General features: G+C 56.4%; 1 protein-coding gene across 3 annotated transcripts in view; it reads left to right on the top strand.

Moving 5' to 3' along the window:
* PTPRG (protein tyrosine phosphatase receptor type G) overlaps positions 1-12,394 on the top strand; it is a 656,388-nt gene that overhangs the window by 580,834 nt on the left and 63,160 nt on the right. For 2 of the 3 annotated variants that reach the window (XM_059663088.1, XM_059663090.1), the window contains exon 13: positions 5,099-5,231. In XM_059663088.1, the coding sequence (XP_059519071.1) occupies positions 5,099-5,231 (133 nt within the window). The remainder of the gene's footprint in view (positions 1-5,098; positions 5,232-12,394) is intronic. The other variant, XM_059663089.1, reaches the window with a different exon arrangement.

The following is a 12,394-nucleotide window of genomic DNA, read 5'->3' as shown; positions in this document are numbered from 1 at the left end:
GGACTGCAGGTGGGGAAACAGCCTCCTTTACTTAAACCCCGCAACCCCTGCGTGATCACCGCCTGAAGCCGTTGAGCCGGGCTGGTGCTGTTGGCCAGCTCCCTTTGTGGGAGATGCTTCCCGGAGTGAGAGGAGCCCGCTTGGTGTGTTTTGGGGGCCACTCGGGGCCAGTGTGGCTCAGTTTCCTCCCAGAAAGTAGCTGGGTCCTTGGAGGTTCCCACCCTTCTGGGGGCTCGTCGACCGAGGGCAGATCGTATGTCTCACTGTGTGGGAACCCACGTGCGGGCAGAGCGCGGGGCCTCGGAGCGCACAGTCAGGGGCGCACAGTCAGGGGCGCACAGTCAGGAGCGCACAGTCAGGAGCGCAGGGTGAAAGGGTGTTTGACCTGCGGCGTTAGGCACGCAGCTTGCAGCTGCTGTCAGACTGATGGCAGGGCACCTGTGTCTGCGGTGCCGGGTGACTCGGGACCAGCCTGGAATTTACCAAACACCCTCGTGTTCCAACACCCTGTGGAGCAGACATGACAGACTGCGGCTGATAGTCTGAGTGTGATGAGGTGGCTCCAGGAGATGTCAGGCGTGGGGTTCACGAGAACTCCAGGGAGGGTGGGGATGGAAACGGGGGGCCCTGCTCCCGCTCAGGTGATGGGAACCCGGAACCAGGGTACCGTCGCAGGGGAGTGTGGACTTGTCACCGACAGTCACGTCTCTGCAACAGTGGTTTACAGAATGTCAGGGCCCGAGAGCAATAAAGACAAATGCCACGGCCCCTTAAAGAAGCAGCCGCCTTTTCACCTCACACCTGTTAGGGGGGCTACTATCAAAACGCAAAACAAGGCAAACCAGAAAATGACAAGTGCTGGAGAGGGTGTGGGGAAGCCGGAGCCCTTGTGCACGGTGGGTGGGAGTGTAGACTGGTCAGTCACTATGGAAAACAGGATGGTGGTGCCTCAAAAAACCAAAACTAGAACTACCCTGTGATCCAGCGTCAGGGTACCCGCCCCAAAGAACGGCAAGCGGGGTCTGGAAGAGACACTGGTGCTCATGCTCCTAGCGGCAGTATGTACAGAAGCCAAGGGGAGAAGCCACCCAGATGCCCCGATGAGTGGGTAGACACAGTGTGGGACGTACACCCAATCATTAGATTCTAATGAATATTATTCAGCCTTAAAAAAGCACATGCTCCGTGTGGATGAGCCTTGAGGGACTCACGCTAAGTGACATGAGCCAGTCACAGAGACAAGTACATGTGATTCCACTTACCCGGGTGCCCAGAGCAGTCCGTCACCGCAACAGGAAATACAGTGGTGGCTGCGGGGCGGGGGGGGGGGGGGCAGATAATGGGGACAGATTTTCAGTTTTGCAGATTAAAACAGGTTCTGGAGACTGGTTGCCCAACGGTGTGCATATACTCCACACTACTAAGCTGGACTCTTAGAAAGGGCAAAAATGGGAACTTTTATGTGTTTTTACCACAGTTGTTGTAAAAAGCAGCCGCCTTAATTCACAGATGAGGGTGGTTTTCACTCAGAACAAATGCAGTCAAGTTGCCCGGGATCGAACCAGGCTCTAGAGAGTTACGCGTGGGCGGCTTGTCCCTCCCTGGATCTTTCTGGAAAAGGGAAGGAATCCTGCGTCCTCCCCCCGGTCAGTGGGCCGTGGGCGCCAAGCCCCTTTCGTCCTGCCGATGGGTGGCTGTCCTGCCGCGGGAGCGCCCTTCCTGCAGGCGGGCAGCGGGCAGCGTGTCGGGTCCATCTGACGCCTCCCGCCCGCGGCATGCACAGTGCAGTGCTCTCCGCTTTTATGTGCTGCTACTGGGATGAGAGCCAAGCCAGGAAAAGGCAAACAGCATTAATTCAGCGATGACATATGCCACTGAAAACTGTTTTTCTTTTCTTTTTTTTAAAATTTTTTTAAAAGGCAGAGTGGAGGCACTTGCCTGGGTTCTGAAATGGAACCTGGAGGAAGGAGAGCTGTCTGCCGAGGGAGTGGCCACTTCCCTCGCCCCTGCAGGTGCCCTGGGAGGTTAGCCGCACCTTCCTCGGGGTCTCACTTGGAAGACGGTTCGGGCAAAGGGTCTCTCTCTCTCTCTCTCTCTCTCTCTCTCGAGTCCCAGCCCCACTGGCCCACCAGCAGCCCTTCATCTGCACCCACAGAGATGTGCACCCCACAGAGCGGTCCGTGTGGAGGGGCTGTTCGGGCCAAGAGCCCCTTTCAGTGGTAAGATGAGTAGCACCTGGGGTTTGCATTCTGCCCACCGTCTACCCTGTAGAGTAAGGAGGTGGGAGATGTGACACGGGGTCCCTCTGGGACGCAAGGCCCTGCCCGGGTGGACTCTGAGGTCACTGGGCGCGTGGCCTATGGCGTGGCCTCCTGCCCTATTTTCCGTGCGCGGGAGCTCAGGTCTTTGAGAGACTTGCCCGTCTGGCGCCCCCTGCTGGAGCCCCGCAAATTCTTCTCATCTGCAGCTGATGTCTCTGGCCCAGTGACGGCGAACCTTTTGAGCTCGGCCTGTCAGCATTTTGAAAAACCCTAACTTCACTCTGGCGCCGTGTCACATATAGGAATTTTTTTGATATTTGCAACCATAGTAAAACAAAGACTTATATTTTTGATATTTATTTTATATATTTAAAAGCCATTTAACAAAGAAAAATCAACCAAAAAAATGAGTTCGCGTGTCACCTCTGACACGTGTGCCATAGGTTCGCCATCGCTGCTCTGGCCGGTCCCCAGAGCTTTGCTATGAGAGGGATACAGGGAGGGAGAACGGACGCGTCCATTGCCCTGGGACTAATCCCTGTTCTCAATTCAGCCAGCAAAGCCCTGGCTGACGTGGCCTCTGACTCTGCAGCTGGTCCCCTCTCCTCGTTCTCATACCCCCACCCCTTTAATTCTCTGTTCAGACCCCGTCCTTCCTGCCCTCGGCCTGGCTCACGCCCAGGTCTCACCCTCACGTCAGGGAGCACCCTCCAGAGCCCCTGGGCTAGAGCAGCTGTTCCCCCTTCCCTTTATTCTAATTGCTCGCTCCTGTGTCTGCCTCTCCCCCTTTAAATGATTTGTACTCCTCCCCCCGCGCCGCCTGCGTCTTTCTGGTGCGTCCGCAGCCCTGAGCACCATGCCCTGCACACAGTAGGGCTTGGCAGACACGGGCAGGCCTCATTTTGTGCGATTCGCTTCACTGCTCTTCGGGGTTACTGTGTTTTTTTACAAACTGAACGCAAGACTCTCCACCGGCAGGAAGATTGCGACTCGCTTTATTGTGGTACTCCCTTAGTTTGGGGGTCTGGACCCGAACCCGTAGTGGCTCCGAGGTGTGCCTGTAGCTGTCCAACAAAACGTGTGCAGCTGTGGGTGCGGAGGAGTGGCTGCCGCTCTGGGAAGGCAGGTATGAACGCGGAGGGCTCTGCTGTGGTTTAATAGGGTGTGCCCACCTGCCCGGCCTCCTCCCCTTGAGCTGGGCAGAAATGGGGTGCTGCCTGCTTCACGAGGCGCTGCCTGCGCACAGGGCCGGCAGGAGGCGGTGGAGGGGACCCAGACCCGCGGCGCTCCAGGGAACCGGTGGAGGCTGCGACACACTCCCTTACTCGGGAGCCTGGCCTCTTTAAAAATGTGCTCCCAAGGCCGCTGTCCCTCTCTGCTTAGCCCACCTTCTCTTGCTCAGAAACACAGCCCGATTAGCCCTCCCTCTAGTCCAGTGGTTCTCAATCTTGGCTGCACATTAGAATCACCTGGGAATCTTTTTAAAATCCTGATTTCTGGGCCTCATCCCCCGGAAATTCTGTTTCTTTGTTATGGGGTGAGGCCACGACATTAGTAACAAAGAAACAGAATTTCCGGAGGATGAGGCCCAGAAATCAGGATTTTAAAAAGATTCCCAGGTGATTCTAACGTGCAGCCAAGGTGGAGAACCACTGCTCTAGTCCGTCCTGAGAGGGACTCGCTGGCGGAGGCTGGCCTCCTTTCCTAGCGCAGGAGTCCTGGCAAGCGCACGGCAGCCTGAGCCGGTGTCCGGTGGCTTTCCGTGGTCGCAGTTAACCTTGGCTTTCTCACCACCCGCCTCCCACCTTCGCCTCTGCTCACCTGTGCTCTCCCCAGCCCCGCACCACACCTGTGCTCCATTCGGGCCACCTGGAGGCTTCCAGGCACCTGCCCACGCCACGCAAGAGAGCAGGCTTTCCCCCGACCCAGGCTCCCGGGCCTGAGACAGGCAGGTGCTGCCGGGTAAGAGCAGGCTCGGCTCCCCTGTGGACCCCTCGCCCAGGCTGCTGCTCCCAGGCAGGCTTGCTGGGCAGCGTGGGGCAGGGCGTCCTCCACCGCTGCAGCTTAGAGCTTTCGGGCGGGTGGGGGAGGGTGATGCCATCAAAGGCAACTCTGGAGAGACAGGAACTCCAGGGCTCTGGGTGCTGAGGACTGAGGGCTGCCCAGGGAGGGGGGTGGGGGCTCCTGCTGGGCTGGGCTGGGTGCTGTGCTCACCAAGCGGCTGCGGCTCCAGGGCCGGAGCACCCTTGTCCTTGCTGCAGCCACAATCACCTCGGCTGGAACACTGGGGGCCCCTCCATGACTGTTAGGGAGAGGCAGCTCCCCAGCGCAGAATTGGGGTGCTCTTATTAGGGGAAGGTGATGGCTGCTGAGCTCCCAGAGAATATTCATAACCATTGTCTTCAGAGCCGGTTCATGTAGCAAACCCATCGTGCCATTTCTCCTGCCCTGCGCCAGCGAGCCCAGAGGCGCCGGCCTCTCCAGGGGTGCGGGTGCTGCTGCCCTCAGGCTCCACGTCTCCCCAGTGTCCAGGCTGCTCTGGCTCAGCGACGTCCTTGCAGCGAGGTGGGGTGCCTGTCTCCGCAGCTCTCCTTACAACCACCTTGAACTCTGCCTGCAAACCCACCCCACTGGTGGTGCAGGTGCCGCCTGCAGGAAAGGCCGGGTTTGGGTTGGACTAAGTAGGACATGTGTGGGCTGCAGGTGCCCCTCCTGTCACCGGGCAGTCAGCACGGAGCCCAGGTCTGTGTGGGCACCCTCCCTGGAGCAGAACGCGGCCACCCTGGCGCCCCTCCCTGCCGGCTCTGTCCTCTAACTGGCATGGTCTCTCTTTGCAGCAGAAAAGAACACCTCTGGGATGATAAGCCGCCCTTCCCCGGGGAGGATGGAGTGGATCATCCCCCTGATTGTGGTGTCAGCCTTGACCTTCGTGTGCCTCATCCTTCTCATCGCTGTGCTGGTTTACTGGAGGTGAGTGAGCCGGGCAGCACCTGTGTGTGTGTGGGGGGGGGGAGGTTTGCTGGAAGCATGCTGCCCGGGGGCGGGGGGCGGGGGGGAGCAGAGGCCTTGGCCCCTTCTCTCTGAAAGGAGAGGCAGCTGGAGAGCTGCTCCTGTCAACACCTGGGAGAGCTGTAGCAGGAGGAAGCCAGTGGGTAGAGTGGCTCTGAGGTCAGGGCACTTAGGAGGAGCTTCTGGGATCTAGTGCCCAAGAGGCTGTGCTTGGGAACCGGGGGGATCCGGGTCCGGATCCCAGCCCTGCTTCTTGCTGGTGCCGCCCCGTCTCCACGTGGAGCTCCTGTGTCTAACCCTGCCACACGAGCTAATGAGCTCCATGGCTTTCCGGTTCCTCCGGGGCCGTGCCTCACTGTCACATCCGTGTAAGACCTCTTCCCCTTGGCTTCCTGTAGCTCGTTGCTGAAAATGGAGTGATAGGAACACATTGAGCATGCTCTGTGGCACTTGGACATGTGAGATACAAATGGCTGATGGTAAGCCATCCTTGTACACCAGTGTCCTGGACCAGGTCTCACCGCTTCCCCCAGAAGCCTGCTGGCAGCTTCCGCTTGGAAGTTGGGTGTTTCTCAGCTATCCCCTCAGCCAGGTGTAGCTGCGGGAGGAGGCGGCCCACGTGGTCAGCCCGGCTGCTTTCACCTCTCAGACAAGCTGGAGGCTCCTGCCCTTTATGTAAGAGCTTCCTCAGTGAGGAGCAGGTGTCGTATCCCTCCCTCCCTCCTTCCCCTTCATTCAGTCCATTGGGAGCCCCCGCTGTGGGCCAGGCGCTCTTCTGGGCCCTGGTGATACACAATGAGCCAAACTAGACAAAAATCCCTGCTCTCAGGGGCTTACATTCCAGTGAGGAAGACAGGCAGTAAACAGCACTAGTGAGTAAAGGAGGTAACACCCAAGATGGTGTTGCACCATCAGCTTAGCACATGTCTCGTATGACAAATATCCAATAAGAGATAGTGAGACTAAAGATAGTTATTGGATAGGGACCAGCGTTCACAATAGATAAGGGAGGTGTAACTGGCGAGTGGTATTGGAGCAGAGACCTAAAGGAAGAAGGAAATGCGCTCCATTTGGGACAGGTTCCAAGCAGGGAAGCAGCATGTGCAAAGGCCCGGAGGCAGGAGCGTGCCTGGCAGAGGAAGAGCAAGGGATCTGCCACCCTCCCCGTACTCCCTGTGGTAGGAGAGGGTGTCAGGAAGAAACAGAGCAGAGGGGAGTCGTGTTGAGTGCAGCCTTGTGCGCCATTGTAAGCGCATTGCCTTTTGCTCTAAGATAAATAGGGTTTGATACCTAAGGATGTTGCAATCTGGCTTCAGGATTCCTTGGTTGCTGTGTTGGGAAGAGACTGAGTTGGATCAAGGGCAGAAGTGGAGAGGCCAGCGAGGAGACTCCTACACTAGTCCAAAGAGGAAGTGATGACGGCTTAGATGAGGGTTGCAGTCAAGTGATGGGAACTGATTAAAGGTCAACAGAACCTCTCCCAAATAAAAGTTTGTTGACTTTTATTGGCTGATCATGATCCTTGGTCTGCTCTGTTGGGTAGAACAGGGGACAGGAAGGGGGCATCTCGGGCTTCGCAGGCGTCCAGCAGTAGCCACAGCACCGTTAATGCTACAGACCAGCCAGGTTAGGAGTGACACTGCGTTTCGGGGTGCGCCTGGGAACACTAGGTTCACCTCTGGGCCATCCCTTCTCCAGAACAAAGCGGTTTGCAGACCAGCATTTGGAGCCCGTTGGTGAACTGGAGGCTGCTGGTGTGGGTGTGACTGAGCACGCGGAAGTGGTGGAAGGTCTGCATGAGCAGCTCTGCTCTGCGCTGTGCCATGTGGTTTAGTCTCAGACTCCCACGCAGGACGGAGAGGCCACAGCTGTCACAGGCTGCGTGACCCTCACCTAGCAGCCTCAGTATGAAAATTCATGGCCCAAGCGATTCTAGCCAAAACCTCAGGGTTGTTTCTGATTGGCCCCCCCTAGTCCTCTGCCCAGCCCAGAACAGATCTCCATGGCCGAGCAGATGAAACCAGGCTGCCCCAGCGTGCATGCTGACTGCAGGCTGCTCATGGGAAGCCTCTGTGAAATGGACTAAGGAGAGGTTTTAGAGCCTTCCACTCAAGATGTGCTTTTCTCATTAGAAAATAACAACTCTTTGCACTTTGTTTATACACACACACACACACACACACAAGTGTCTGAATCTGTTCATATATTCAGAGCTTGGTTTCAAGGAACCAGAGCTTTAAACATCATCCCATAGACGCGGCCTCTGAGCTTTCCCCAAATTCCTCAGGCTGGTGCACAAGTGAGTATAAGGAGAACATTCTCAGAGGGTGGCAAGCAAAGCTGAACTGGCATTTGGACAGATGAGGGGCTCAGCATGAGAACAGCCTAGGGGTGCAGGGACCTGTTTCTGTCCTTTTTTTTTTCACTGATGTGAAGGAAGGGAGCGTTGGGGGCTCACACAGGAAATCGGGAAATGCGAAGAGCCGCGCGCTTCCCCTTGGCGGTGCAGTTTTGAAGGGACAGCGACAGCGTGTCTCTTCACCGTTGGAGGCCCAGTGAGAGAGGGTGACTGATGAACAGACTTGACATAGCAGGGCACCGAGGCGGATCAAAGCCTCCTGGCCGTGTCCCCGGTGGGCAGGTCTGGCCCCCGGGGTTGAAACCAGCTCTACGACCAAGGACTGACCCTGCACAGCTCTTGTTCTGGGTCCTGAGTGCGTTCGCTTAGAGGGGTCGACGCTGCCGTTTCACGGGGTCAGGAAAGAGTAGAAAATGAACCCCGATGTCGCCAAGTTCTGGGCCTCCACGGCACGATGGCGTTAGTGCTTGCGAGTGTCCACCAGTTCTTGGTTAGCGCCAGGCACCGTGCCAAGCCTCTGGGTGGCACCATCTCGTGTGGCTCTTCCCACAGACCTGTGTGGTAGGGACGGTGGCTGTCCCCACTGTGCAGTGTGCGGTGGATGCTGGGAGAAGCGCTGTGTGCAGGGTGTCCGTTCTGCACGGAGGACACGCAGCTCGTTGACTTAGTAACCTGTCCCCGAGAAGAGCTGCGCGAGGGACAGCGGAGTCCACCTATAGTTGTGAGCGCTGCGAAGGCGTTTGTAACCGGGTGGGATTTTTCTGTCGTCTTGAGGAACATGCTTTGAGTGTAGCTCTCTCTCTGGTCAGCAGTCTCACCCCTGAAAAGGTTTTGCGTATCTGAGGGCCTACCAGCCAGGAATCTTTTATTGGATACTTGTCATACGAGACATGTGCTCAGCAGATGGCATTCCTACCTGATCCGCATTCAGGTTCTAGGGATTCTGGTCTCCACTGGGCAGATCAGAAAACGGAGGCTTGGTGACGTGCCCACGTCAGAGGATTGCTCTTTGGTGGGTCCTGGATTCGAAGGCAGCCAGTTCAACAGCATAGCCACTGCCTTCCTCTTGACGTTGCTCTATAGTGCATGTGTTTGCGTGTCTTAAGCTCCTGTGGTTTGGAATTTCTGGAAGAAAGCGTCAGAGGACCAACTATATGTTCAGGTGTTCTAGAAGCTGAGTAGATTTTGATGTTGAGTAATACCACCTGTTTGTTTTATCTTAGTCCCAGCTGTTCCGTGCTGGCTCCCCGGATGACAGATTGAGCGTCTCATTGACCATAATGCTAGCCTAGGAAAGAACTTTCCGGAAGGGTAGAGACTCAATAGGGCTGATCAAACTACACAGACTCGGGAACAGAAAACTAGAAGCTCCTAAGTGGGGATTGTAACATCTGACCTAGGTTTGTTCAAGTGCGGAGCGAGAGGAAGCTCGGACCGAGAAGTTCACGTCCCCGCTCAGCGCATGACCGAGCCCCCTGTAAATTCCGTAGTAAGTTAGTCGATGCCAATTTAGCTTCAGAGGCGGATAGAAAAAGGTGCCTCTTTACTCCCATCTTTAGACTCAGAAGTGCTGCCATGTGTTGGTGTTGCCTCATTAAGGATGCTGTTCATGGAAACAAGTGGGTTCTGTGGACATTGCCATTTTTTCCTCCCCTGGATGTTCAGTGGGAGACAGTAGCCTAAATATGAAGGGTGCAGACTGCGAATGTGTGCGGGGCTTGTGTCATAGTGGAGGCGCCAGCAAACAGACGATGCGTGTGGAGTGTGGGCACGTGCTCACACCCCTCTCGCTCACGGAATGACCACCTGTGCCCCCGTGGAGCGCGGACCCCACCCGTATTCCCAGGGGGGCAGCAGTGACCCGGAGCTGCTGCTGCGCCGGGGCACGCTCTCCGCCATCTGCTCCGGCAGCCGGCACTTCCGTTCACTCGGTGGGGCCTGGGTTAGTGCGGACCCTTGCTCCTCTTCCCCCAGCAAAGCCACAGAGGAGACAAGTGCAGCAGGAATGGGCTCTCCATGCAGGTGACTGTTCACAGTCGGCCGAGGGGAAACATCGCTAATCACAGCAACCCACAGGGTAGAATTAATACCAAGCACGGGTCACACACACACAGAATAACACAACACCACACCCCCCCCACACACACACCCCACGTTATTTTACAGCCAGGAGTGCGAGCCAGGGCAGCAGGACCACGCCACCCTCTTCCCCACAGAGGAAGGTCCCAGCGGGGAAGTGACCTGCCCAGAGTCACACGGCTGGTGTGCTTTGGAGTTGCTCCCGCCTAGAGTTTTGTTGTGTTTGTTGACCTAAGACCCTCTCTGGCTGCCCCATGTGTTCCTCCTTCGCTCAGTCATTCAGAGACGTTTCTTAGCCTCAGTTTGTGGCAGCACTGGGGGTTCAGTGAGGAGTCGGACTTCCGGTCTTCAGGAAGCTTGTAGCTCCTGAAGGAGACGAGCAGATGACAAAGGTGATCCCAGACGGGGGTGAAACTCTGGTGGCCTCCAGACCTGTTTTCTTTAGCTGGCATTGTCCTTAAAAATCTGGATTGATTTAAAAATGGGAGGATTTTACATCGAACCTCAGCTGTCCGCGTGTGATAAAGTGGGAGCGCTGCAGCATTGTTCTCCCATCCTGTGGCACTGGGGGCTGGCCGAGTGCCCCGTGGGGGCCCTTTTCTGGGCACCCCCTCAGTGGACAGTCTGCCTCCTCTGCCCCCCCTCCCCTCCCACACATGCACACAGACCCCTGCCCGGCCTCCCTCTGTGGGTAGTTAAGTTCTCCAGTCACAGTGGTGGGTGGTGACAAGAGACACTGCTCTGGGAGGCACTCTGGCCACCACTGCGGTGGGGTGGGCAGAGACCGAGCCAGGAAAGGCGTGGGGGAGGGAAGGTTTGGCTGTGGTTCTCACAGAACAGAGGAAAGGACAAGTGCTCTGGGCAGAGGGCACTGTGCCGGAACTGACCAGGAGGCACACAGTCCTGGGGCGTGCAGGATGGTGAGAGAAAGCGCCCTCAAACGGCCTTCTCTGTGGGAGATGAAGTCCGTCCTGGGCAGAACCAGTCCCCCCCAGGGTTCTTCCCGTGCGGGGCCAGTCCCAGCCGCTCCTGCGAGGGCGGGAGTAGGAAACGGAAGCAGGCTCCTATGCATCTTCTCTCAAGTCTAGAAAAGTCCGAGCTTTCAGTCACACTTTTTGTGGTTTTGTGTGATCGCCTTTATCTTTTCTGCAAACAGACTGTTCAGAACACAGGTATTCCGGCACCATTTTTTCTGTTAGAGCCGGTGAGGGACCTGACACTCCTCTTTACGGAACCCCTCTTACTGTGGCCATAATTCAGTAATTTATTAATCATTAGGAGTAATTTTTTTTAAATATATCTTTATTGATTTCAGAGAGAAGGGAGAGGGAAAGAGAGATAGAAACATCAATGATGAGAGAGAATCATGGATCGGCTGCCTCCTGCACACCTCATGCTGGGAATCAAGCCCACAACCAGGGCATGTGCCCTTGACCGGAATCAAACACAGGACCCCTCAGTCCACAAACTGACGCTCTATCCACTTGAGCTAAACCAGCCAGGGCTAGGAGTAATTTTATAACGCAGCTCTCCCAAACCTGACAATGTGTGAAGCCGTGGGGAGAGCTCAGGTGCATTTCATGATGGCAGAGCCTGGCTTGCCTGGGCTCTGAGTTCAGCATGACCACAGCTACACTGCCTTCCTCTGAGAGGCTGAGCCGCTTGGGGGCGGAGCCTTGGTTTCCCCGGCTGCGCCTGGAGGTGGGCACCTCTCCCTCCTTTCTCCCTCAGCCACCGTGGGCGATCTGGGCCACGTGGCATCTCATGCCGCCGATCCGGCAACTTTTTGCTCAATAACTGTCTCGCAAATGGCTACTTGGGGAGCGGTGGGGGGCGGAGGGGGGGAGTTGTTCAGATTTCAAGAAAACTGTCTGTTGTTATAGTAACCGGCCCCCTGCTGCCGCCTTGGCCCTGAGATACAGTCACAGCTCTTGGAGCCACTAACACGTGGTCATTAGACAAAAGCAGGGAGAGAGTCGCTGCAAAGGTTTCCACTTAAACCTCCTCGTGATGTTTGAAAGACGGACTGGTTCTGGGAAGGAGACGTGGAGGGGCATGTTTTGAAACCTAGCTCGCGTTCCCGGAGGGGCAAACCCGTGTGTGCTCGCCGGGCGCACAGCCCCAGCACCTCTCCCGGGATTTCTCAGAATGAAGCGTCCTCTCTCCCAGGACTGCCGGCGCGTCTGGGGTCGGTTTGCTCAGGTGGCCCCCGCGATTGTTCGAGGTATTAGTTGTCGGTTTGCTGGCGTTTGCTTCGCAGCGAAGTGTTGTCAGTTGCCGGTGGGAGTTTTGAGCCTGTGATTGTGTGTGAGGGAAACTGCGGAGATGCCGGCGTGGCTCCAAACTCCCGCAACAGCGCGTCTGGCAGGATTCGGAGGAGGCTAAGGGTTGCGAAGAAGTCTAAACATTTCAGGAAGCTGCAAATTTCAAGTTTTTATGAAAATTTGCAAAAACACTCCAACACACTCGTGATTTCTTCAGATTAGTGTTTGTAGCCGCACGGAGCAGGGTCCTGGTGTTTGGGGACAGCTGTCGTTCCAGAACGTGCTCAGTAGAGGGAGACAAGAAGTTCTGAAACACACACACACACACACACACACACACACACACACACACGCATGCACACCATTCATCAGAGTCCCAAGTTCTGATTTTCCCCAACTTTGGTTCCTTTGCCAAGCACCCT

Source organism: Myotis daubentonii, chromosome 14, assembly GCF_963259705.1.
Source record: "Myotis daubentonii chromosome 14, mMyoDau2.1, whole genome shotgun sequence".
NCBI classification, from domain to species: Eukaryota; Metazoa; Chordata; class Mammalia; order Chiroptera; family Vespertilionidae; genus Myotis; species Myotis daubentonii.
Note: the sequence above shows the minus strand (reverse complement) of the source record. Positions and strands in the feature narration are given on the sequence as shown.